This window comes from Rhinopithecus roxellana, chromosome 14 (genome assembly GCF_007565055.1).
Source record: "Rhinopithecus roxellana isolate Shanxi Qingling chromosome 14, ASM756505v1, whole genome shotgun sequence".
Taxonomy (NCBI): Eukaryota; Metazoa; Chordata; class Mammalia; order Primates; family Cercopithecidae; genus Rhinopithecus; species Rhinopithecus roxellana.
In genome coordinates, this window is record NC_044562.1 from 92,421,010 (window position 1) to 92,446,875 (window position 25,866).

The window sequence follows — 25,866 nt, forward strand, 5'->3', positions numbered from 1 at the left end:
TTATCATCTTTTATTGTGTCTATTTGATTATTTTCTCTTTTCTTCTTTATTAGTCTTGCTAGCAGTCTATCAATTTTGTTGATCTTTTCAAAAAACCAGCTCCTGGATTCATTGATTTTTTGGAGGGTTTTTTGTGTCTCTATCTCCTTCAGTTCTGCTCTGATCTTAGTTATTTCTTGCCTTCTGCTAGCTTTTGAATGTGTTTGCTCTTGCTTCTCTAGTTCTTTTAATTGTGATGTTAGGGTGTCAATTTTAGATCTTTCCTGCTTTCTCTTGTGGGCATTTAGTGCTATAAATTTCCGTCTACACACTGCTTTCAATGTGTCCCAGAGATTCTGGTATGTTGCATCTTTGTTCTCATTGGTTTCAACCAACATCTTTACTTCTGCCTTCATTTTGTTATGTACCCAGTAGTCATTCAGGAGCAGGTTGTTCAGTTTCCCTGTAGTTGAGTGGTTTTGATTGAGTTTCTTAGTCCTGAGTTCTAGTTTGATTGCACTGTGGTCTGAGAGACATTTTGTTATAATTCCTGTTGTTTTACATTTGCTGAGGAGTGCTTCTAACTGTGTGGTCAGTTTTGGAATAAGTATGATGTGGTGCTGAGAAGAATGTATGTTCTGTTGATTTGTGGTGAAGAGTTCTGTAGATGTCTATTAGGTCTGCTTGGGGCAGAGTTGAATTCAATTCCTGGATATCCTTGTTACCTTTCTGTGTTGTTGATCTGTCTAATGTTGACAGTGGGGTGTTAAAGTTTCCCATTATTATTGTATGGGAGTCTGAGTCTCTTTGTAAGTCTCTAAGGACTTGCTTTATGAATCTGGGTGCTCCTGTATTGGGTGCATATATATTTAGGAGAGTTAGCTCTTCCTGATGAATTGATCCCTTTACCATTATGTAATGGCCTTCTTTGTCTCTTTTGATCTTTGTTGGTTTAAAGTCTATTTTATCAGAGACTAGGATTGCAACCCCTGCTGTTTTTTGTTTTCCATTTGCTTGGTAGATCTTCCTCCATCCCTTTATTTTGAGCCTATGTGTGTGTCTGCATGTGAGATGGGTCTCCTGAATACAGCAAACTGATGGGTCTTGACTCTTTTTCCAGTTTGCCAGTCTGTGTCTTTTAGTTGGACCATTTAGTCCATTTACATTTAAGGTTAATATTGGTATGTGTGAACTTGATCGTGTCATGATATTAGCTGGTTATTTTGTTTGCTAGTTGATGCAGTTTCTTCGTAGCATCAATGGACTTTACATTTTGACATGTTTTTGCAACAACTTGTACCTGTTGTTCCTTTCCGTGTTTAGTGCTTCCTTCAGGATCTCTTATAGGGCAGGTTTGGTGGTGACAAAATCTCTAAGCATTTGCTTGTCTGTAAAGGACTTTATTTCTCCTTCACTTCTGAAACTTAGTTTGGCTGGATATGAAATTCTGGGTTGAAAATTCTTTTCTTTAAGAATGTTGAATATTGGCCCCCACTCTCTTCTGGCTTTTAGAGTTTCTGCTGAGAGGTCTGCTGTTAGTCTGATGGGCTTCCCTTTGTGGGTAACCCGACATTTTTCTCTGGCTGCCCTTAACATTTTTTCCTTCCTTTCAACTTTGGTGAATCTGAAAATTATGTGTCTTGGAGTTGCTCTTCTCGAGGAGTATCTTTGTGGCGTTCTCTGTATTTCCTGAATTTGAATGCTGACCTGCCTTACTAATTTGGGAAATTTTCCTGGATGATATCCTGAAGAGTGTTTTCCAACTTGGTTCCATTTTCCCCATCACTTTCAGGCACACCAATCAGACATTGATTTAGTCTTTTCACATAATCCCATATTTCTTGGAGGCTTTGTTCATTTCTTTTTACTCTTTTTTCTCTACACTTCTCTTCTCACTTCATTTCATTCATTTGATCTTCATACGCTGATACTCTTTCTTCCAGTTGATCAAGTCGGTTACTGAAGTTTGTGCATTTGTCATGTAGTTCTCGTGTTACGGTTTTCATCTCTATCAGTTCTTTTAAGGACTTCTCTACATTGGTTATTCTAGTTAGCCATTCATCAAATCTTTTTTCAATGTTTTTAGTTTCTTTGCACTGGTTATATAGTTCCTACTTTAGCTCTGAGAAGTTTGATCAACTGAAGCCTTCTTCTCTCAACTCGTCAAAGTCATTCTCCATCCAGCTTTGTTCCGTTGCTGGCGATGAGCTGCATTCCTTTGGAGGGGGAGATGCGCTCTGATTTTTTGAATTTCCCACTTTTCTGCCCTGCTTTTTCCCCATCTTTGTGGTTTTATCTGCCTTTGGTCTTTGATGATGGTGATGTACTGATGGGGTTTTGGTGTGGGTGTCCTTCTGTTTGTTAGTTTTCTTTCTAACAGTCAGAACCCTCAGCTACAGGTCTGTTGGAGTTTGCTTGAGGTCCACTCCAGACCCTGTTTGCCTGGGTATCAGCAGCGGAGGCTGCAGAAGATAGAATATTACTGAACAGCGAGTGTTGCTGTCTGATTCTTGCTCTGAAAGCTTCGTCTCTGGGGTGTACCCCACCGTGTGAGGTGTGAAGTGGTGGTCTGCACCTAGTGGGGGATGTCTCCCAGTTAAGCTACTCAGAGGTCAGGGACCCACTTGAGCAGGCAATCTGTCCATTCTCAGATCTCAGCCTCCATGCTGGCAGATCCATAGCTCTCTGCAAACTGTCAGGGACATTTACCTCTGCCAAGGTTTCTGCTGCTTTTTGTTTAGCTATGCCCTGTCCCCAGAGGTGAAGTCTACAGAGGCAGGCAGGCCTCCTTGAGCGGTGTTGGGCTCCACTCAATTCGAGCTTCCCCGTGGCTTTGTTTACCTACTTAAGCCTCAGCAATGGTGGGCGCCCCTCCCCCAGCCTCGCTGCCACCTTGCAGTTAGATCTCAGACTGCTGTGCTAGCGATGAGGGAGGCTCCGTGGGTGTGGGACCCTCTGCGTCAGGTGTGGGATATAATATCCTGTTGTGCTGTTTGCTAAGACCCTTGGTAAAGTGCAGTATTAGGGTGGGAGTTACCCGATTTTCCAGGTGTTGTGTGTCTCAATTTCCTTTGGCTAGGAAAAGGAATTCCCTTCCCCCTTGTGCTTCCCAGGTGAGGCGATGCCTCTCCCTGCTTCAGCTCTCACTGGTCGGGCTGCACCCACAGACCAGTGCCAACTTCCGACACGCCCCAGTGAGATGAACCCGGTACCTCAGTTGAAAATGCAGAAGTCACCCATCTTCTGTGTAGCTCACACTGGGAACTAGAGGCTGGAGCTGTTCCTGTTCAGCCATCTTGGGTGTGCCCATATTTTCCATTTTAAATCAACCTTCTAGCTTATTTTCTGGCTACTATAGTGTCCTCTAAAACGTAAATGTGCACATTTCCTGTTCACCAGTCCCTGAATTCTACTCTAGAGTTTATCTAAACAAAGAACATTAATAGCCTGTTTTCATGTCTTTGTATAATCTCACTTTATGAGATATGTAGTCATATAAATGTGTCCAGTCCTACTTGCTGTGTTTCTCTTCCATGAAGACTGTATATATAGACATCTCTACAGAACAGGACTCCATCAGGTATTTCTAGCACTGAGGGTTGTTTTCTCTTTTAAAATAAATAAAAATATGTGAACTGGTCGATGGGGCATTATTTTTCAAATATTCTCCTTTCCATCTTGAAACAAATAATGGATAACATTTTATAGAGAAAATGATGAGACATGGTCTATGTAAAATTATATTACTTATCTTTATTAAACAGGTCTAACTTTCTGTAAGTGCTTATATATTACAGTAGATAAAACTGAAAGCCTTTTAGGCTTTTTTTCTGGGATAGTACTATTTTTGTGATAATAATTTAGAAGTTATCAAAAACAATTCTAGCTACAAAATTGCAACTATTGTGTGTGATGGTAGAATAAAAATTTATTTTGAGGTATTGAAAGGAGAATTTCATAAAATAGAAGTCAACTTTTAAAACTCCATTCTCACAAATTTTTTATGTATTTTTTTTAAAAGACTGGCTACTTAAATATGTTTGACTTTCTTAAGTGAATGTAAAAATACATTATTAATGATTGCTAAAGAGTAGGTATCAGTATGATACATATAATTTATTAATCTTATAGAAGGGATTTTGAGTGGGAGTAAAGAAATATTTGTGAAATAGAAAAAAATGAGAATTCATAAAAGGTATTCTAAAAGTTCTTAAGCTGAAAACTTAAAGTCTATAACAGACTAAACATATTCCAAACGCCTCTATCTATTACATATGGATGCTATCTCTCAGCATGTGGATACTTGATACATTTATTAGGAAAGATTTGTGTTGTGCTTTCAGTGCAAAACTATAAAAATATGTTATAAAGGTAAGGGCAATAATTTTCAGTGACTAAGCAAAATTTGAATCTCTGTTTATAAAAGTCTTTAAAAGCAGTATTGTAAACCTAGAGTGCAAATGCTTTTGGTTTAGTTTTCCTCAAATACCTAAAAATGCACTATAAATTCTGTTATTATATAAAACTTACTGCTTTTTTGTCTATTGAAAGCCATTCAACTTTCTCTGTCAACCAAGCATTTTATATTCAGACCTTGTAATGCATACCTATATATACCAGTCCATATAGACATATTTATATGAATGTTCATATCCTCACATATATAGAGATGAATCATTTAATTCTGTAATTTCACTCTAAGATTTGTTTTGTTTTTAACTTTTATTCCAAGCCTCTGACATAATCTGCTTGACTGAGCAAGTTTTACATACATCAGCAATATCTGGGTAAAACTCATTTGAAATGTATTACCAGATTTGAAATTTCATCATATTCCACAAATGCTGAAAACTGGTGTGCTCTTTTTTGCATTTCTTAATGATAATAGACTTGCAAAGAAAACACATTAAAAATCAGCCTAATCCACTGATGAGAATATATTTAATGTATTTATTTTAGATTACTGATAATTTAGAGAATACTTCATGCAGAGTGAATTCATCATCCTTTTTGCTTAATGCTGTTCTCAACTTTCCAGCAAGAAGCCAAAATTTCACCGTTTTCATGTTGGAGCAGAAAGCATTTGTAGCAGCTGTAGCTCTTAATTTGACATCTAGTTTCAGGTCATTTTCATGTAAATGGGAAACAATGGAGCCCTGCTTACAATTTCCATAACGTGGATGTTTGCTTCAACTTTATTATTTTCTTCTGATAATTATATTTTCTCCTTGGGATTAAAGGAGCCAGTAATCGTTCACAGTTATTATTTTTCATCTTTATGAAAACTTGGTAGTTCTACTCTTTATTACTCAAAAGCTCCCAGTGCCTTCCATATTTCAGTCATACACACAATCTATTAATGTTTCTAGCTCATCCTTTCCTTAATCTGGGGTAGGTTAGGCAGGTCAGGTTTTCTATTTCTTTCTATAATACATTTTCTTCAGGCTTTGCAACCTCTTTTTCTACCTTTAAAAAAATATAGGAGGTGAAAATCTGGAATTGTTCTCTTGAATATAACTGATGCCTTATTGAAAAGCAAGTTTGAGTTTTGATTTATATTGCTTTGAACATGCCCATATGTATTACCAACTGTGGCTTCACAGCCATTATAACATGTAATTCTGTGCTTTCTCTAATAAATATTTTATTTCATTTTTCCTCTGTTCCAGAAGCCTACTTTATGCTGAAGCATCAATTTGCTTTCTTCTGTGTTTTGTGTGATCTGTACAGTAATTTTCAAGTGTGTTTCAATGGGGAAAATTTTAATTTTTGTGTACCTCTTTTAAAATATATTGACTTATGGAGATTAAGTTAAGTAGGAAGGTATTTTTGTAGGTAGTCATTTTCATTTGTTCCTCTTCTAGGAGTAAAAATAAGAAATCAGATAGCCTTTTAAACATTTTGTTTTCTGGATCATCTGAACATACCAATAAATTATGTACTCTTTTGACTTAGTCTCTGCTGTTGAAGTTATATTAGTTGATATAATCTGAGTGGTGTGTGTGTGTGTGTGTGTGTGTGTGTGTGTGTGTGTGTTTTAGATGTGCCTCCTCTGTTTTTTAGGAGACACTCATTTGTGCTCTTGTTTTTTTCAGTCCCAGTGATATGACAAGAACAGTGGAGATTTCTGGGGAAGGAGGCCCATTGGGAATACATGTAGTGCCCTTCTTTTCATCTCTGAGTGGAAGGTAAGATGTTTTTCTCATTCTAGAAGCTCATGCTAATGAAAACCCTGATTTGAGCTCCTTTTCCCAAATATTTTTCAGAAGGAGATTAAATGTGAATTCTATTATTCAAATGGATACCTTAAGACATACTTTTGTTGGCCACTTAAGTGTGGAAACAAAAGAAAATAATTGACTTTAGGATGTAATGGGGAAAAAAATCAACCACAGTTTTTCCATTTATAATTAATTATGAAATACTTCCTTAAAGTATCCTTGTCAGTGACACATAGTAAACAGATCCTTGGCAAAGATGTTAACATATTGTTAGACAAATGTTGCAACTGAATTTTTTTTAATATTCCAGAATATGCTTCAACAAGTGAGTATAATAATTCTAAATTGGTATATCCTGTTATTTCTCAAGTATGTAGCATTTAGAATAATAAATATTCTAACATTTTAAGTAGCTATATCTGATGCTGTGTATGTATGATGGCTTTACAGAAGCAATGTGTCATCATGCTGTATTTTCCTAAAATATAATTTAGTCAATTAAAAATAATTTAGCACATCTTTTTGGAATTTTTAACACATTATGTTGCTAAATCCACACTGGTAAAAATGGTATTGTAGATTGTATCAACACTTCTTGAAATTTACATCTGTCTAACTGGATTTAAAGCCTGTTCTCTTGATGGAAATTAAAGTGTGTGCCTCAGAGTTCATATTAGCCCTGTTAAAACAATTGTACTGAACTTGTTTTAAATATTATGTCACTTTGTAATAAAACAACAACATTTAGCAATAGATTGATATTGACAAGGGTTGTCAGAAACTTAAAATCAGTTTTTCACCAACATGACATGATTGCAGTTAATTTACTGAATTTATGTTCTTAAACACATCATTGAAAAGGGGGGATTCCTTATTTTAGTTTAGGATATCACAGATAAGACAAGTCAATTGATTTCCCAAGGTCACACAAAATCCAGCTCCCCTAACTTCTCACTTCATTGTTCTTTCAAGAAGTAAAATTTTCCCAAAGGTTATATAGTATTAATTTAGTGATTCTGAATATTTATTCAATTCAGTCTGCCCTATAGCAAAAAGAACAGATTTAGTCATGGTATTTGGGTTGGCATCACATTCAGCAGGTAGCCATCTGCTACCTGTAATTGCGAAGTCATCACCTTTTTTTTTTTTTTGCAAATAACATCTGATGCCAAGCTCTCACTGGAATGAATGTTCCCAAAAAGAAATGAACCAAAAAGCTAGCAGCTCTTATTGTCTCATTTCCTGTATGTGTTAATAAGTGTGTTTATAAATGTTATGGGTTATGGCATAGGACAAACTGAGGTTGTTTTTGATAGATAGGGTGAATATTTACTCGGTTGTCATGAGAAATTCTAATAACTTTTGGCAGAAGTATACTGACAGAGCTATGTGAACTACCAGAGCTATTAAATGACCAGGCTCTTTAGTTTAATGAAGCTGAGATAGAGCACAAGATCTTCCCAATTGCCAAAAATGAGAAAACATACAGTGTGACAGTCACTATACTTCATTTTCAATAGTTCAGAAAACAAGCTGATCCTATACATCAGAAATCACATTCTCTCACTTCAAATGAGGGAAATACACTAAGCTTTATTGATTTCCTCCCTTCTCCTTCCTGGTTCTGATTCCTAGCACAAACCTTGTGGAATAGAAGAAAGAGTACTGGACGTGGTTACAGAACAATTGGATTTGAATCCCAGTGTTCTTTTTTATAACCTTGAGCAAGTCCCCTAAACTTGCCTCTTTTGAGTACCTACTTTACATCAAGGTTATGGTGATTAAATAACATTAAAAATGTGAAAGTTCCTTGTAAACCACATAATGTACGAATGTGTAAATCATCAGTATGATGATTATTTTGGCTAAAACCAAAAAGCCTAATTCAGAAATGCAGTTTTATTATAAGTTCATGGTTAACTGTTCAGTAACTTGGTGAAATAGTTCTATTATTTTTTTTGCTATCCACCAGTATTATAGAAAGGAAATTTAATTAAAAAACATTAAAAATGCTATGGAAGTGGAGACATGAGCCAATAAAAGTTAAGAAGTAATGAGTACAGGCTGAAACAGCATACTTAACTCAACCCATGTGTCTAGATGAAACTGCATATAGAGCATGTCAGACAAGTGTCTGACTTCATAATGCCATATGGTTTCACTGTGTGAGCACAGGGGCTTCGTTAAGGTCATAGTGGTATACTTTGCTCTTAATTTCCTTCCATTTATTGGTTTGTGCCGTTATTTTAAATTGGAATTTACATTTAATTTTTTACTAAGATTACTGTAATTGACTTTGCCTCCTATTTTTTTTTTTCTTTTAGAAAACTGTTGCCACACCTGTTGTTGAATAAGAAACCTAATCTAAGTTAGATCATCCTAAGTAAATTATGGTGGCTGCTCTGCTAGATAAAGCCTCAATGAACCCATTAGATACCATCTCAGAGGGATGCTGAATGCTGCTTGTATTGAGGGCCGTTGGCTTTCCCAGTAAAAACAAAACAAACATAAAAAAACACCAGAGTTCTTGCAACTAAAACACAACTTAATTTTATTCATATTTTAAAAATCTATGTGTTTTTTGTGAATTAAAAACATAAATTAATTTGTTTCAGTACAGATAGCATAATAGGCCTCAGTTTCATAGAGAAGACAGCTAAACAGGAGAGAGAACAAGGGCTGAATGAAAGCTAATAAAGACTATGCGAAGAGATGTTCAAACAAAAATGCTAAGCTGGTGGAGTCACAGGCTGTGTGACATTGGGGAAAGAACAGGAAAGGGGCAAGGAGAAGATGTTGGTGCCTAAATGATGATTAGAAGAGCAAAAAGAATTGTTACCCCTCTAATTCTGTGAGGCTATGGATTTCAGCATCCTTTATCACTGCTCATTAATGCAAATTAACTGGTTAGTCTCGGCCTATAACTTCTCGACAGCATTAATCTTTAAATTCTGTGAGTCTTGGTCCCAAATGAGACAGCTACCACCGCCCACCAGTTTAGGGCAAAGAGGATAATGAGGTATTGTTTTCTGAGCCTTCTCATAGTGGTCTGGATGAAATCAAACTGGCGGGAATCTATCCCTTCCATGGAGCAGAGAGGGCAGAAGTGGTTTGTTGCCAGGGACCAAACTAATAAAATCAGTCAGTTTTACATTTTACCGAAATTACCTCTGACACATGGGTTTTACAGTTGGGCTTATTCTGTCAATAAATTTTTCATGGAAAGTTAGATTATTTAGATCAGTGAGGTTCACATAGCATACTCCAGCTGTAATATGCCAGCTAAATTGCAACCCAGTGGCCCGAAAGAATTAATTCATCTCCCAAAATGTGAAATTAAATCCTAGGGAGTAACATTACATGACTGATGATGTACTGAATTAAATTAAAGGAAGACTTGAATGCTTGTTAAAAAAATATCACTTACATAAACAAGTGTATAATCACATGTGAGCCTCCTAATGGATCAAGTTATTGTGAATCCACCCTAACAGAAATCCAAAATGTGGACTCTTAGGATGCTGTTTAATTTAGGAAAAAAACCCCACAATTTTGATCTACTGTTTTAATGTGTCAAATAGTTCCATTTTTAATACTGTGTTTCAAGATTAAAGTAACACAGAATATGATTAATTTGCTAACCTACTAGAACTAGGAAATGAACCACAAGACCCCACCACATACTTGTGCCTATGACCCTGAACCTTCCCTGCAATAGATAGCATGGCTGCTTACTGTTCTCTCTCCTGCAGCAGCATGCTGTATTCATTTAACATTTTCGAAGTAGAGACCCAAATATCACTGCTGTGCCTGTTGAGGTCTTGAGAAGATGGGAGCTCATTAAGGGGGCAGAGGCTCAACTCCATGGCCACTCCAAACAGAAGGACTGCTTTCTCTGATACTTGCATTATAGATTGCCCATTTCTATGGCTGACCCTGTTATTTACACATAAAATGTGCTCATGTTTTATTTAGATTTGAAATTTAATGTGAAGGTATTTTGTAATAGCACACATGGTTTTTATACAAAAGAGAGTGACAAAGTAGAAAAACAAGAGGATTGATAAAGCATAGATCACAGTTTCTCCAAATCTAGCAGACTCCTCTTGCAGGACATATCTATCTTTCTTACTCTGGGATACAGCCCTGTCATATCACAAAGAGAAGGGGAATCCCACAAATGAGAAATAATGAAAATACATATAAGTTCCATTTCTTATGGTTTTTGGTTTAGTTCTGGTTTATGTATATAACAGAATTGTGTATGTATGTACACACACACACACACAATTTTAATTCTTATGGCTATAGTTTTCTTCCTTCTTTCCTTCTCTTCCAACCCCCTCCTGATTCTAAGCTACAGCCACAAAAATCCGGAAGCCCCTTGGTATCCTCTCTAATTTAGCCTCTTCTTGGTTGAAATTTCAGACAACTCTTCCCAAAGCCTGCCTTCATCATGTCGCTGCCCTGTGTGGAAGCGGGGCCTACTGGATGCCCCCCTCCAGGTCCATCAGATTAAGTTCATTGACTGTTCAAAGCCTTTGTGTGTGGCACTGGTCTCCCATCTAGTTAGCTCTCATGTTTTTGAAGACTCTAGGCTTGTTAATGTCTTTAGTTTTTGGACTTCAGCTGTACCCCAAATGTATACTGAAGTTACCTGGTCCTGGCCCTACAGCTTTGTCTCAGACTCCTCCATCCTGAGCACACAGAAAACACCCAACACATACTTGATTTGGTAGCACCGACAAATGGGATCCAGCTTCCTTCTAAATTGAGTAATATGATCTGAGCTTAAATGTTTGTTTACTTCTTAAAATGCAAATTATTAGAATAGGTGGTAAGACTACAAAACAATTACTGTGAATACCCTAATGCTCTCCCACTGCTAAACATCACGTTGCCATGTTGGCACTAACTCAGACTTACTTACTGTAGTCAGGTTTGATGCCCTTCTCCAAACCACAAGTCTTTGGTGTCAACTCCACTAAACTAGCCTTTCAGTAAGTTTACTGCAAGCATGAGAAATGAAGTCGCAGATTGATGTTAGTATTTATGCATATTCATCTAGAAGGCCTTTTTGTCCTGTAGTGAGTTTTGGCTTTTTTGGATTAGGGATTAAAATAACAAACAGTTGCCTGAATATGAAGTATAATTTCTTTTGTAAATAGAAATCAGTAGTATTTCTGAATAGTTGCAAGTGGAGCAATAATTAGCATTTATTATTCAGTAATTATATTTCAACCTAAATTTTGCATTTAGGATTCTAGGACTCTTCATCCGAGGCATAGAAGAAAACAGCAGGTCCAAGCGGGAGGGACTGTTTCACGAAAATGAATGTATTGTAAAAATCAACAGTGTGGATCTCGTAGACAAAACGTTTGCTCAGTAAGCATTTTTTCATTGTTTTATTTACTCTATTGATCCCTAGCATGGTTATAATCATTACTGAACTCATTATGATCAAAATAGTAGGTAGAATTTCTAGTCACTTCCCTTTGAACGATCCAGGACATCCATTTTCAAATGCTTCTAATGTTTTAGCCTACTCAAAGGTGGCCCACACATGTCTCTGGCAGGTCTGAGAATGCTAACTACAAAATATCACAAGCCCTCCTGCCTGGCTGTCTTTACTGGGGCATCGTTGAACGGGTTTGTTTTTCTTGCGCTATGGGTCAGTTAAACTGGTATTTAATGGCTCTTTTCACAGATGGTTAGTTCAGCTTATTAATTAACTTAGTTTGTGTCAGCAGTCTTCCTTAAGCTAAAAAATCTGTGAGAGCTGTCTGAGGACTCACTGAATCATAGAAACAAACAGAAAAAAATAAAATTAAAATACCATCTCTTGGCCAGGTGCAGTGACTCACGCCTGTAATCCCAGCACTTTGGGGGGTCGAGGCGGGTGGATCATGAGGTCAGGAGATCAAGGCCAGTCTGGCCAACATGGTAAAACCCCGTCTCTACTAAACGTGCAAAAAAAGTTAGGCAGGCTTGGTGGTACGCACCTGTAATCCCAGCTACTCGGGAGGCTGAGGCAGGATAATCGCTTGAACCTGGGAGACGGAGGTTGCAGTGAGCTGAGATCATGCCTTTGCACTCCACCCTGGGCGACAGGGAAAGACTCCATCTTCAAAATGAATAAATAAATAAAAAATACCGTCTCCCTCAAGAAATCATCTCTCTGCATGTGAAAATGTTAAGGGAATAGCTTCCTGTACCCAGGAATTAGAGTGTATAGTAATCTGATGCATATTTTTTTAATGTATGTTGGCAGTGCAGTGGGATTCTGGACCAAAGGACTAAGTACTAATAATCCTTGGGAATCATCACCACCCTCTTGTTTCTGACCAAAACAGCTCCTAATACATCTTCTCTCTGGGCATTAGTTGTCAATATTGTATGTGTGCACGTGGACAAAGATGAGTGGTTGTGGGTAGAGGAAAAGTGGGTACTGGCTGCTAAGTATGAAAAGAAATGAAACCTTAGAAGAATCTATTGTGTTAAAATAATGAATGATAGGCAAAATTATAATTATTATTAGTAATAATCTTTTAATATACTACTGTGCTTTTTCACAAGGACTTGATAATTATGCAAAGCAATCATTACTTCTATTTTATAGAGGTGGAAAGTGAGGCTCATAAAAATTTTGTATAGAGTTAGTATGGAGTAGAAACTGATTCCTATGCTAGCAAAAATAACAGGGGAACTGACCACAGGAGTTAGGTGGCCTATGTGAAATCTTCCTTCTCCTGTAACAATTTGCGGAATTAAGCACTTCAGAAAGGGGGGTGCGGGATAGGTTTTGAGGAATCAGATTGCAGTTGGGGTTATGATTAGTTATTATGTGCTATGGCTGTTAGGAACAGAGACCTGAAATAAGAGTAGCTGAAACAAGATTAATTTTTCCTAACAACAAGCAAGCGTGGAAGAGGGCACTCGCACTCCATAGTTACTGCGGCAGCTGCACAGCCATCAGTGGGTCAGGCAGCTTCCGTTTTCTGCTTTCAGCTTGCCATGTGGCTACTACTGTTCAGTGGAAAAATGGGCACAAGATGGCTGCTGAGTTGCCTCAGTCACTTCTGAGTTTCAAGAAATAAGGAAGAGAAACAGGAGAACAATAAAAGTTTTTGTCTCTCTACTGAACCAGCCTCTTCTAAAGAGCTTTCCTTTAACGTCTTCATTTATATCTTCTGGGCAAGAAAGACTGGGAAAAGCAGTCATTTGAACTGGGCACAGGGCATCTAGAGGGATGAGAAAGAAGAGGAGAAAATGTTATAAGAAGTTTGAGGAAGAACACAAAGCGCTAGGTCATAAAAGTGGAAAACACAGTTGCTCTATGTGAGACTAACAGGAAGGGTGCGTGTTGGATTGAGATTCCACTGAGACATTTAGGCAAAGGCAAGGCACCTGCCAAAATGTCTCCATGAGCAAACATGGGTGTCGAACTTGTGTAACACAACCCATGTTAGAAAAGATCTGTACTTTAGAAGGATGTCCTAAAAGAAACCTAACTAATGATCTGGTCCAAAATATCAAATTATTTTGGTTTTTATATTCACTGTGGTAATCACTTCTGGTTAGATTTTCATCTTTAGAAACGTGCAAAAGCTGTGGGTCATTGGACAAATTATTTCATCTCTCTGAGCCTCAACTTCCATGTCTGTGAAATGAAAGCTAGTTATACTTACCTAACATGCTTGTTAAATTAGAGAAGGATGCATGGTAATAATGCATGTATAACTCGGTGCAGGGGCACTGAGTGGGCAAGTAGTAAGCGGTAACTAGTATGTAGTTGGCAAAGTCATTCTGTTAGGAATATTGATCGTGTCTCCTATGATTAGTCATTGTGTTGCTCTTGGTTGCCATCCTGCTGGGGTATTTTAGAAGATGCTGCACCTCAAAGCAGGGTCATCATACATTTATCAACTCTCTTTGCAGGGCTCAGGATGTCTTCCGCCAGGCAATGAAATCCCCAAGCGTGCTCCTCCACGTGCTTCCTCCGCAAAACCGTGAACAGTATGAAAAATCAGTCATTGGACCTCTTAACATTTTTGGTAACAGTGATGGCATTTTGAAAACCAAAGCGCCGCCTCCTGTCCATGGAAAATCAGGACTAAAGACAGCAAATCTCACAGGAGCCGAAAGTCCTGAAACAGATGCATCAACTTCCCTGCAACAAAACAAGAGTCCCCGAGTACCAAGGCTAGGAGGAAAACCATCCTCTCCCTCACTCTCCCCTCTCATGGGATTTGGCAGTAAGAAAAATGCAAAGAAAATTAAGATTGACCTAAAGAAAGGTAATTATTAAATTATGCCTAATAGCATTCTATTATTGTAACATGTAAAATTGGTTAAGAGAAATGCATTAAGGCTAATTTAGTTAATTCTCCCTTCATTTAATTGTATCAAATAATAGATTTCAGTGTATACTTAGGTAACTTAAATTTCTTGAAATTGTACTTTTTTATTCTTTTCTTCAGAGCTTATAGATTATTTTAAAGAGGAAAATAATAAAGACATTTTGGGGAGTGGAAAGAATCATTGCAAACCTGATATCAACAGAGCAATATTGTATTACAACTTAACACTAAATAGGCACGAAAATTCAGTTGTCCCTTTTCTGAGCACGATTAGTGATTCTTGAAGCATCCTTTAGGCCATGTCCAAAAAGTGTATTGTTTTTCTAAGACAGTCTTATAACAACCAATTTTACTCCTCAGAAAGCAAGTAGGTAATGTTTACTAATTTCTCTGATTCAACATCGCAAACATTTATTTAAAACATACCTAATTTCAAAAGCATGTACAATCTTTTCTTGATTCATCTTTTTCAACTTTTCTATCCATTTCAAGCACAGATCAGTGAGAAGAGATCATGTGTGTACATGCATATTTATGCAGTATTATACACACATACATAAGCATTCATGTGCTTCTGTGCTTTTGTTCATTTTGTAACCTCTGCTTCATATTCCCTTCCCCCATTGCAACCTTCTGAAATTCTGTGTTTTTCAAGACAATTCAAAAGAAACCAAGATCTTGTAGATTCTTGTCTGAATTAATAGAGAATTTATGGTCACAAGGTAGTTTTAGAAAAACTATAAAGGTCTTTCGGAAACAAATAATGTATCTTTAATTAGGATATGAAAACTATTCTGGAAAGATTCTCTGATCAAAACTTCATTCACCTATAAGAATTCTATTCTGGGAATAAAATGCATTGACTAGTACATATAAAAATACTTCAGTGTACTTATCAATCAGTTTTTTTATTTAAATGCCTCAGTTGTATTTTTTGTTCAAATGATCCAGCTATGTGTAAGACACAGATTTGGGTGCTTTGGGTATAGAAAAATCGATCAGACACAGAATCACCTTAAAAATGTATTACAAAGCCTTGAATGCAAAAAATGAAAGATACGACGTCACATCTGTACTTTAGCAAGATTAATCCGACAGCAAAAAGATACACTGAAGACAAGGCCAAACAACAAAGGATAAGTAAAGGGTGCATTGCATCTGTCTAAAGGTAGAAACATAATAGGCATGCCTTAATAAATGACTGGTTGTAGGAAGGAAAAAAGAGAAGAATTACAGTGATTGCTGAGGTTTTTCAGCCAGATCAAGTTGCATAGTGGAGATGTCATTGCTAGAAATTAGAATTTTAAGTAGATGAGGATATTTGAAAAGGTCAGAATCTGGATTGGAGAGGAGGGTACATAGTGAAGTTTAAAATGTGCATGATGACTTCTAGGAAGCTGACATCAGAAAGAGACATTAGAGCCATAGAGATGTAGGTCTGTTTCACTGGAAGATATATTTGGATGCAGGAGCTGGCCAAGGCAGGGAGTCTAGGGGACAAATTGGTCCAGGACAGATCCTTGGGGAACATCTATGGCTTCATGGGAGGATAATGGGTAAGATTTAGAGAGAATGACGGATGTGATGTGACCAAAGATAGGAAAATAATCAGAAAATAAAGACATGAAAACCAAAGAGAGAGTCAGTTTCAAGAAAATGGTGGGAATCGTCAAAGCTAGACCAACGGAGATGGTCATGGGTAGCTCACTGGTGATGGAAGCTGGAAGAAGCAGTAAAATGGAAGTAAGGATCCTTCAGGGTGGAGAAATCTGAGCATACCTTTAGACTGACTAAAAAATACATGAGAAGGGAGAAATTGGAGATGCAAGAGAACAGGACAGGAGCAGCAAGATGCTTGCTGACCAGACAGTGGGATGCAGTAGTACAGGGAATTGAGCCACAAGTAGAGGGCTCAGCCACAGGTTGTCCAGCTCATTTAAGAGGCTAACAGAACTTAAGTCAAATGGCCTTTTGCTTCTCAGAAAGTATGAAGTCAGGTTATGGTTTATTGAGAAATCAGTCTCCTGGGCATCTGGATAACATGTGCATTTCTTCTAGAACCTGAATAAGCCAAAGTGTTACACATCTGGATTGGGCCCTAAGTTCACTTTGATACCGTCATGGCCTGTCAGGAACTATAATCTGCATTTGAAACCCAAATAACTGAAGCATATTTAAAATGTCCCAGAATGTAAATATTTTACTGATTCTATATTAGTCTAAATTAGGTAGATCTTACTGTAAAATTGAATATAATATTACTCAGATGACTATACATTTTCCTGTTCTTATACACTAGGCCCTGAAGGACTTGGTTTCACTGTGGTTACCAGAGACTCTTCCATACATGGTCCTGGTCCCATTTTTGTAAAAAACATTTTACCAAAGGGAGCAGCGATAAAAGATGGCCGCCTACAATCAGGGGACAGAATTTTGGAGGTAAGAATTGGAATTAATAGTTGTATGAAAATATTTCTTGACATTTAAATAATGCCATTTAATTGCATTGAAATATATGTAAATATATTAATATTTTTATTTTGAGCCTACTATATATTAAAAATTATTACTTATAGACAAGATAAGAACTTTAAGTATAGAACTGGTTAATGAGGAGTCTAACTTTGTAAATCCCCAGTAAGGTCAGTGATATGGGGCCAAATGATAATGAAAACCATTTCTGATCTTACCTCTCTTACTTCTACCTCTTAGGTCCCTGCGAAATTTGGATTGAATCTAAGAATTCAACATGTATTCATTTAGGGCTGAAAAGTTAAAAAGTCTTTATAATAGTCTTTTCAAACTTGGCCAGGACAAGCCAGAGTATCTCAGGTCATTCTATGCTTTGTCCGTATCTCTATCATCTGTGCTAGGATAGCAATGAAAACAGTTGTAAAGGATTTTGCAGAGAGATATATTTGGGATACCAAAAGCAAGAGGGTGGCTGTTTGTTTTCATTTATTTTTGTCTGAGGACATTATTGTCTTGATAATTATATATTGTCCATTTACCTTTGAAGCAATCATCTTCATTAGAAGCAACACTTTAGCTTTTCATGTTGTTCTAGATCATGAAAGAAGATGCACCAAATGACTAATGTAGCTCCAAATTAGAATTTCCAGTAATCTATGATAATCTGGTGACTATAATTTTCTAAATACATTTAAAAACTGCAGGATTCTATCGCTGGATTCGTATTTGCAGAGAAATTTGCCTTGTGGTCATGGTTCACTCTGCTTGTTGAATTAGGCAGAAAATGACACTAAGTAAGCCTTTGAAATCTGCCTTCTACCTTAAGCAGAATCATTTTTGGTATCTATCAGTCCAGTTTCCTCACATAAAAATCTGATGTCTTAGGAAAAACTGCTGATATTAATTACTGATTCTGAGTTCATCCAGCATCATAATGATGATGCATTATGGAAAACATTGTTGGTCTTTGCCCATGTATTTAGTTTTCATCTTTTCAGAGCTTCCTCAAGTATGGGAGCCCATTTGCTTCTTGTTTTCAAAACTATCTAGTGTAGAAGGAGATAACAAGTACTGTGATGGTGGCTGCTTATGTGATTCTATTCATTAGGTAAATGGGAGAGATGTCACTGGAAGAACCCAGGAAGAGCTTGTGGCCATGCTCAGGAGCACCAAGCAGGGGGAGACAGCATCGCTGGTCATTGCCCGCCAAGACGGACATTTTCTGCCCCGAGAGTTGGTAATGTTCAGATCTCAGTCTCACTGAATTTTTTATGCCAAGCTTAATACACTCAATGAACTCATTATAGCTGAGAAATGAGTTCTAAGTCACAGGCTTCATTCATAACCAAAGTTGAATCACACTCAGGGTATTTTACCCCATTTGGGGTATCACAGTTTTAGGACATTGACACAGCCAGTGGATATATGTAAGCAGTGCTTCCAGGGCACAGATTCAAACACCTTTAGCAATAAGCAACGATTCAACAGTATGCCACTAATTCAATAAAATATATATTGAATATGTGCTGTGTGCTAAGCCCTAGGCAAAACACAGTCAGCAAAATAATTTGTGGACCTACTTTAATGAAGTTTACAGTCTAACAGGAAATAAAAAGATAGCCAGGTATTCAAAATGGCAATGAAGATTATGAAGGGAAGATGCAGAGTGCCATGATAACATAAAACAAGGGTATTTAACCTATTCTTGAGGGCTGGGATTGACATCTTGAGAAAGATGAGTTCAAAAGCCTTATTAAAAATGTATACCCTTAGACCTAGTAACTAGACTTCAAGTAATCTGTCCTAAACTGATGATCAAAGATGTGGAAAAAATTCATGTACATTGATTTTTTCCCCTAAAGTCCTATCTATTGCAGTGATATATTGGGTCCTGTATAACCATAAGGCATTAGATAGCTTGCCAGTGAAATATAGAAGTACTTAAAATGGTTCCTGTAAAAAATTGATGATAGCATGAGAAATGTTCATAATCTAATACTTTATTTAAAAGTAGGGTATAAAATTATGTGTGCAGTATCATCAAATTACATTTTAAAACTTGTTAACAACTAGAAGAAGATACATCTGGGATATGAGTTATGAAAGGTTTTCATTTTTTTGCAATAAATACATATAATTTATTTTATTGAAATTATGCTTTTAAGATGGCTATAGAAAATTCAAAAGGGGGCCAGGTGCAGTGGCTCACACCTGTAATCCCAGCACTTTGGGAGGCTGAGGCAGGTGGATCACCTGAGATCAGGAGTTCAAAACCTGACCAATATGGTGAAACCCCGTCTCTACTAAAAAATACAACAAGTAGCCAGGCATGGTGGCATGTGCCTGTAGTCCCAGCTACTTAGGAGGCTGAGACAGGAGAATCACTTGAACCTGGGAAGCAGAGGTTGCAGTAAGCCAAGATTGCACCAGTGTACTCCAGCCTGGGCAACAGAACAAGATTCTGTCTCAAAAAAAAAAGAAAAAAAGAAAAAAAAAGAAAAGAAAATTCAAAGGGGATTTTATAGCTAATAACAAATAGAAACAAATGTGATAAAAGGACTCGTATTTATTCCTTGTTATTTCCTTTGAATGTGTGTAAGAATTGACAAAGGCACATGTAGGTTCCCAGAGTTAGGTTATCAGAACAGTAAGAATTAGTTGACAGAACTGATGATATTTCACTTGAAGAAGAGAAATATTAGGAGACATGACAATTATTATCAGATATGTAAAGAGTTATTGTATGGATTGGAAGGTAGACCTAATCTGTTTCTTCAGACATTCTGTACCCATTAATCAATGTATGCATTAATTCAACCACTTACTAAGCATCTGCTGTGTACAAAGTTGGAGGTTCTGCGGATACAAAAATAGTTAAGACTCACTCCCTGCCCTCATTGAGCTTGTTCCAAAACAAATGGTTGGAAGAGGATAATGTTATGAGAACTTTAATGGACCTGTCCAAGAAGGAAATGGGTCAGATAGAGTATTTAAACAGAGCTTGCCTCGCCAACTGTCCAAGATGCTCTAGAAAAAGTTTTCTGATTGAGGTTAAATAAGACTACACAAGCTCTAAGTTGTCTTTCTCATCCTATCATTCTGTTACATATATTTATATTTATGTTTGAGTCTACAACCTTGCCAAATCACCTGTTTTATATGTTAATGCTCCTTAATACCTGCCAAAAGGATCACTTACCTCCAAGTTTCCCTGGCATGGAATTTTCTTTCTTCCTTTCCTTCTCTTTCCCATCATCTTACCCATTTTTTCCCTTTTCTTATTGTATACTCTGGGGAGATCCATAATAAAATAGGGAAAATAAGAAAAAAAAAAGTCATCAGAGTCATGCAGATACAGTCCCCAATTCCATTCCTCTACTTGACTCCTCCATACCCAACCGTTTGAAAGGTAGAATCCTGACTGTCTGTCTCATCTCCTAATACTTACTAGAGAAATGATGCAGAAACTTGGAGTCTGGATTTTTTTTTTTTTTTCTAAAATACAGATAGATTTTTCTTTCAATCTGTTATTTATCCAAAGACCTCAGTCTTTCTCTACAAGGGTCAAAGTGAAAAGAAACAATAAAAAAGGGGGGAGTGTGTGTATTTACAGCAAGAAGCCCTTTCATTTCTTGTCTGATATTTAGGTTGCTAGAAATAAAAACTCTCCAAAATCCTCAGTGGAACTATGTGCTTATTTCTGAGGTAGGAGAGCAAAGAAAGAAGTTTTGACTGTGTATTCCATTGAACTGTAGTCCTGGAAGAAGTAAAACCCTGCATAAAAACAAATGTTTCAGCCAGCCCCTTAGCATGCAGAAGAACCCAACAACAGAACTCCAACTGGGAACTTAAACCCTTTAGCCTGCAGTTTCTGTCTAGTAGTTCCTTATATCCTTCTCCCATGTGACCTCTAGAATTTTTAACCCCACAGTTAATACCTTCTTCCTAGAAGCTTTGCCCCTCCCCCAGGTAAGGGATGCTGATTTATCCCAGTTTAAAACTCTGAATTCATTCCCCATCAAAGACAATTACACCTTATGTTAGCAACTGGAATAACATTTAGCATGGTCTCTGGAGTTCAATTCCCAGAATTCAACTTCTGTATCTACCACTTACTAGCTGTGTGATGTAGATCAGTTCGGAACATAACTCAGAGGCTGTTTCCTCATCTGTAATTGTGAGAATTGTTGTGAAGATTAAATGAGATAATACAGACAAAGCTCGTAGCATAGTTTCTGACTAATTGTAAGTTCTTAAAATATGTTAGCTATATATTTTTTTCTAATAAAAGACCACTTCTATAGTAGTGTAAATACAATTCTATACTCTAGATATATTACGGGGTAGATAGATTTGTGCAGGCTTGCCTGGAACTAACCACTATTTTTGAACAATGATTGTTTTATTTTTTATTATTTTATAATGTATTCTGGAATCCAAAATACTGAATTACAAGCATTTTTATAACCAATCAAATTGATAAGGGAGGCAGCTGTATGTATTATTTCACTCTCATTTAATGGAATTTAGTGAAATTTGGTTTCTGTCCCAGAATGACATACGCCAAGTCCACCAGGGAGCATATTAAGTTAACTGTGCAACTGTGAGATTATGAATGCAAGCAAATTATTTCTTCTCATTGTTTCTAGTTCTATACTAAATTTGGAGAGTATATGCTAGTATTCATTCCTTTAGAACTTTCTAGCAAATATCTAGACTCTCAAATATAGTTGACAGTCAACTATCCAAATAATGTGGAATTTTCTTTGTCACGATAGCAAAGCAAGGGTCTTTGAGGCTTATAAGCACCCAAGTCGTGTGGACCCACAGTCTTCATATTGAAGAAATAAGGAAAGGCACTCTTTTTCCAGCCCAAATCCCTGCCTCGAATGCCAAGAGGCAAGAACCTTGCAGGAAGTTTAAAGAGAGTTGATGTTTGGCACGTACTGGGCTATTTCAGTGGGAATTACTTCAGAGTGTGGCATGCACTGGTCTGTTTGAAAGGGCAAAATAAAGAAGTGTGTTATGTGATACATCTTTGTGTTTTCCTTTCAAAAACTTGAAGGTGATATCACTTTGGTCTCTTCTTCCTTATCATGATTGATGTACACACTTGACTTTCCATTGAAAATCTGGCAGGATGAAGGAAGGACAGCACTTCCTACTTTTGTCTTGTTCTATCTCCTTTGAGGAAAACAAACTATGTTTATTGTTTTCCTGTTCTAAGAAACTGTCCTCTTTTGTTAAGCGTTGCTTTTCTGCGAGCTCTGTACCTTCTTAACAGCACTGCACTGCCTAGTTTCTGACACTTCAATCTTCCTTACTTCCTTGTTCTCGTTAGCTTCTTGTAAAGTCTTAAAACTTAAGCTAAGGGAGCATGTGGTCAGCAGTTATACAGGAAGTCCCAATATAGAATCGTCTCTTGGATGTGACTCTGTCATTCCAAAGACCATGGTATCCATTTCCTGGTCATTTCGTCTGACCTGCCACCTAAAAGAACTGTGCTGAACTCCTGCATTCTAGTTTGTGTCTTTCTTCCTGAGCAATTGATTAACATCACAGGTTTAACAACACATTCAGCCAACCTTCTTTCCATCTGGGGCAGACCGGGTTGAAAATCAAGTGAGAAGAATTTATATAATAACATTACAACTATTTAGCTGTTTCTAGCATCTTTACCAAAAGAATGGTGTTTCAAAGATAATCTTTCCAGAATCCCATTCTGAAAGATCCTTTGGTGTCCTCACCCCCTGACTGAGAGTTTACTGAAGAGGTGTTCACATAAGGAACATTTTTGCAGAAGGTGCTTTGAGATTAGTTTTGGTAATAGATTTAGAATCTGAATGCTAAACTGCTCTGTCTGTGTCTACACTTGAAATGAAAACTATGCTAGTTAATCAGTTGGTGGTTTGTTTGGTCAGTTCTGTAAGAGATGTGATGTACAAGTTTTTGTCTATCTCTGATACCTGAAGTTCTTTCTTATGCTAAATGTCAGATAAAACCATATTTCCACTTAAGAAAGCTCCTGAAAAACTGAAGTTTTTCTGTTAATTTCATGGCTTCATTTCTTTAAGAGCTAGAGAGAGAAGGAGAAAGTTATTCTCTATGTATGTGTGTATACTTGTGCATGTATGTGCATGCCTTTTTTTTTATTGGGTAGAAAGGAAGAGTCTGTCCTTTCTTTGTTAACTTATTTAACATTTCATTTTCTGACCTGCTGCCTTATTTCTAAATCATCCTGAAAATCACAGCAACCCCTGGTGGGTAAAATGAGCTAAAAAAATTTCAAATGTATTTATAATTTCTACCTGCCAAGTTTGCCTGCTATTTGATGCTGGCCTCTGCAAGTGAGATTAACTACACTTCAGGCAAGCAAGTTTCTCCTGCCTGGTATGATTGAAAACCAAAAGTTAGCCATGTTTGTCATGCTGCTTTGACCTTCACTTAGGAATATTGCTTTCGCTGAGAAAAAATGATGCACACGCATGTGGAGCCCTCCTTAACAGTTGCTGAGCTTAGTGTAGTCCAACACTGTTGTAGCTACCTGTCCCTGCGACTACCTTAGCATGCGAGATGTAGTCCAACTTCTTCAGGGTTTACTCTTTCTTATTATTAAGTAAAAAGTGCACATCTTGAAATGTCAAATTATTTAGCATCATAAATTATAGAATTTTGGTTTGAAATCTTAGATGAACCTCATTTAACTGATATATTATTTCATTCCCTTTGGCTATTTGATTCAAATGATTCCATGCTTAATTAACTGAGATACTTAAGGAAGAATGAATATTATAGCAGTTATTTGTGGATAAGTAGCAGAAATTGAAAGATAATTTCAAAATGACTTTTCTACCTAAACTAATGTACATGAGATATGTTTTAGAATTTAAATAATTATGCAAAATCCAGAGTGCCTTGCTCTATTTTATGTATTCTCCAAGTAACACAGTTCATGTCTTATGATGAAGTCCTTGCTAAGACAGAGTTTCTATTTCAGGTTTTCCCTACAATAATTTCCATTTTCTTCTTACGGAATTTTCTTTCAACCAGTATGTACTGAATCTTAGTCAAGGCTCTGCAACGTGAACTTCCAGAGATGAAGCTAGAAGCTTTATCTGAAGATGTGTCTTGTCTTCAAGGAGCTTCTAGCCCATAAAGAAAAGAAGAGTGCTAAGTGGATCAAATGAGCAAATAAATTGTTATGGGGATTCAAAGGATGTCAGGAACCAAGAAAACCTTCAAGAACATGACAGCATTTGAAAAAGAGACGAGAATTGAATAGAATTTCAAGATACAGAGCCACATGGGCAAAAGAAATACTCTTTTCAGTTACTCAGAGATTAGAAAGTACAAAAGTACGAGAAGATAGTAAGCAGCCCAGTTTGACAGATTACTGAACAGGAGACTAACATAAGAAGTAGTGCTATTTTGAATACATTTGGAGGGACAAAGAGATGTTGGGATATCTATTAAGAGCTTATTGTAATTCACTAGAGGGTACCGGTAAGGAGCTTGGGACCTGGAATCAGTCACACCTGGGTTGAGCCTTTTTTCTATCACTTATTGATTAAATGGCCTTGTTGAAGTTATCTCCCTGAGCCTCCATTCCTCATCCATAACATGGGGACTAGACTAGTGTCTACCCAAAAGACTAGTTGTTAGAATTAAATGAGATGCATGTAAAATGCTTACAATGGGGCACAGAGAATGGGATGTAACAAATGTTCCTTGGTATTATAACCATTGCTTATTTGAATGAGAGATATTAAATGCACAGATTAGGTTTTCCCATGTGTTAAGAATGGAGAGAAGAAAATTGAGGTAGAAAACTTTGGTTTTGGCAACTGGTAGATGTGGGAGTGAAGGAGTGAGAAATATCAATAATTCCAAAGTTTTGAGTTTGGATGTGTTGTGATATCATTACTGGTTGGCAGGAGAAAACAACTATTGTTATCCTAGAGTTTTATGACTTTCATGAATCCCAAGCTGTTTTATGGGCCAGTGAGCCCTGGCATTTTTCTTCCACTACTCTCTACTCTCATTCCAAACTCTTCATCTCTGAGAGGGAGGACACTTCTCTCCTCCTTTTTACCTCAAAACTCCTTAGGATATCTACCTATAGGTCATTTGCTTGGGCAAAGCTTCCTTGAGCCCCCAGGTCTACTTTATGGAACCTTACTTAGTTTTCCATCCATATTAAGGGTACACTTTAGCATGCCCCCAAATCACACAATATTACAATTTCTCCAATAGACCTTAAGAACTATAAAGAAATAGTCCTTAAGACGCCACATTCGGGAATCTCATGGCCTGGATATGAATCCCTGCTTTGCAATTTCATTCAGCCTTTCAGTGCCTCAGTTTCCTTGTTTGTTAAAAATGAGGATAAAAGCAACACCTACCTTGTAGGGTTGTGTGAGAATTAACTGTGTGCAGCTGCTGACACACAGTGAGTGCCAAATCATATTAATCCTTGTTATTTCCTGTGCCTAGAGCACAGTGTATGCTCAGTGGATATTTGTTGACTGAATGAATGAAAGCTATGCATTACTAAAGCTGGTGATATGGAAGGCTGGGAAAGGTATTGCTAAATGAGCTGTTACTGCTAATCTGTATCTAGTCTGCATTCAGTATATTATTATCCTGTACAATTATCTTAAACCAAATTTAAAATATATATGCAGGGATTTTCTCAGATTTCTGAGCAATAGCAATTTCTGATTACAGCTACATGCAACAGTGAGGGTTAGGATAGTTTTTCACATAAATGACAGCTTCAGTGGTTTAAGTTACCATGATGACATTTGCACAATCTAGTTCCACAGTTTACTTGT

At 37.1% G+C, this 25,866-nt stretch overlaps 1 protein-coding gene across 3 annotated transcripts in view; it reads left to right on the forward strand.

Moving 5' to 3' along the window:
* The window catches only part of PARD3B (par-3 family cell polarity regulator beta), a 1,146,560-nt gene that overhangs the window by 610,047 nt on the left and 510,647 nt on the right, over positions 1 to 25,866 (forward strand). For all 3 annotated transcript variants that reach the window (XM_010352639.2, XM_030916822.1, XM_010352640.2), the window contains 5 exons: positions 6,075 to 6,167; positions 11,460 to 11,585; positions 14,139 to 14,497; positions 16,860 to 16,999; positions 18,141 to 18,269. In XM_010352639.2, the coding sequence (XP_010350941.1) occupies positions 6,075 to 6,167; positions 11,460 to 11,585; positions 14,139 to 14,497; positions 16,860 to 16,999; positions 18,141 to 18,269 (847 nt within the window). The remainder of the gene's footprint in view (positions 1 to 6,074; positions 6,168 to 11,459; positions 11,586 to 14,138; positions 14,498 to 16,859; positions 17,000 to 18,140; positions 18,270 to 25,866) is intronic.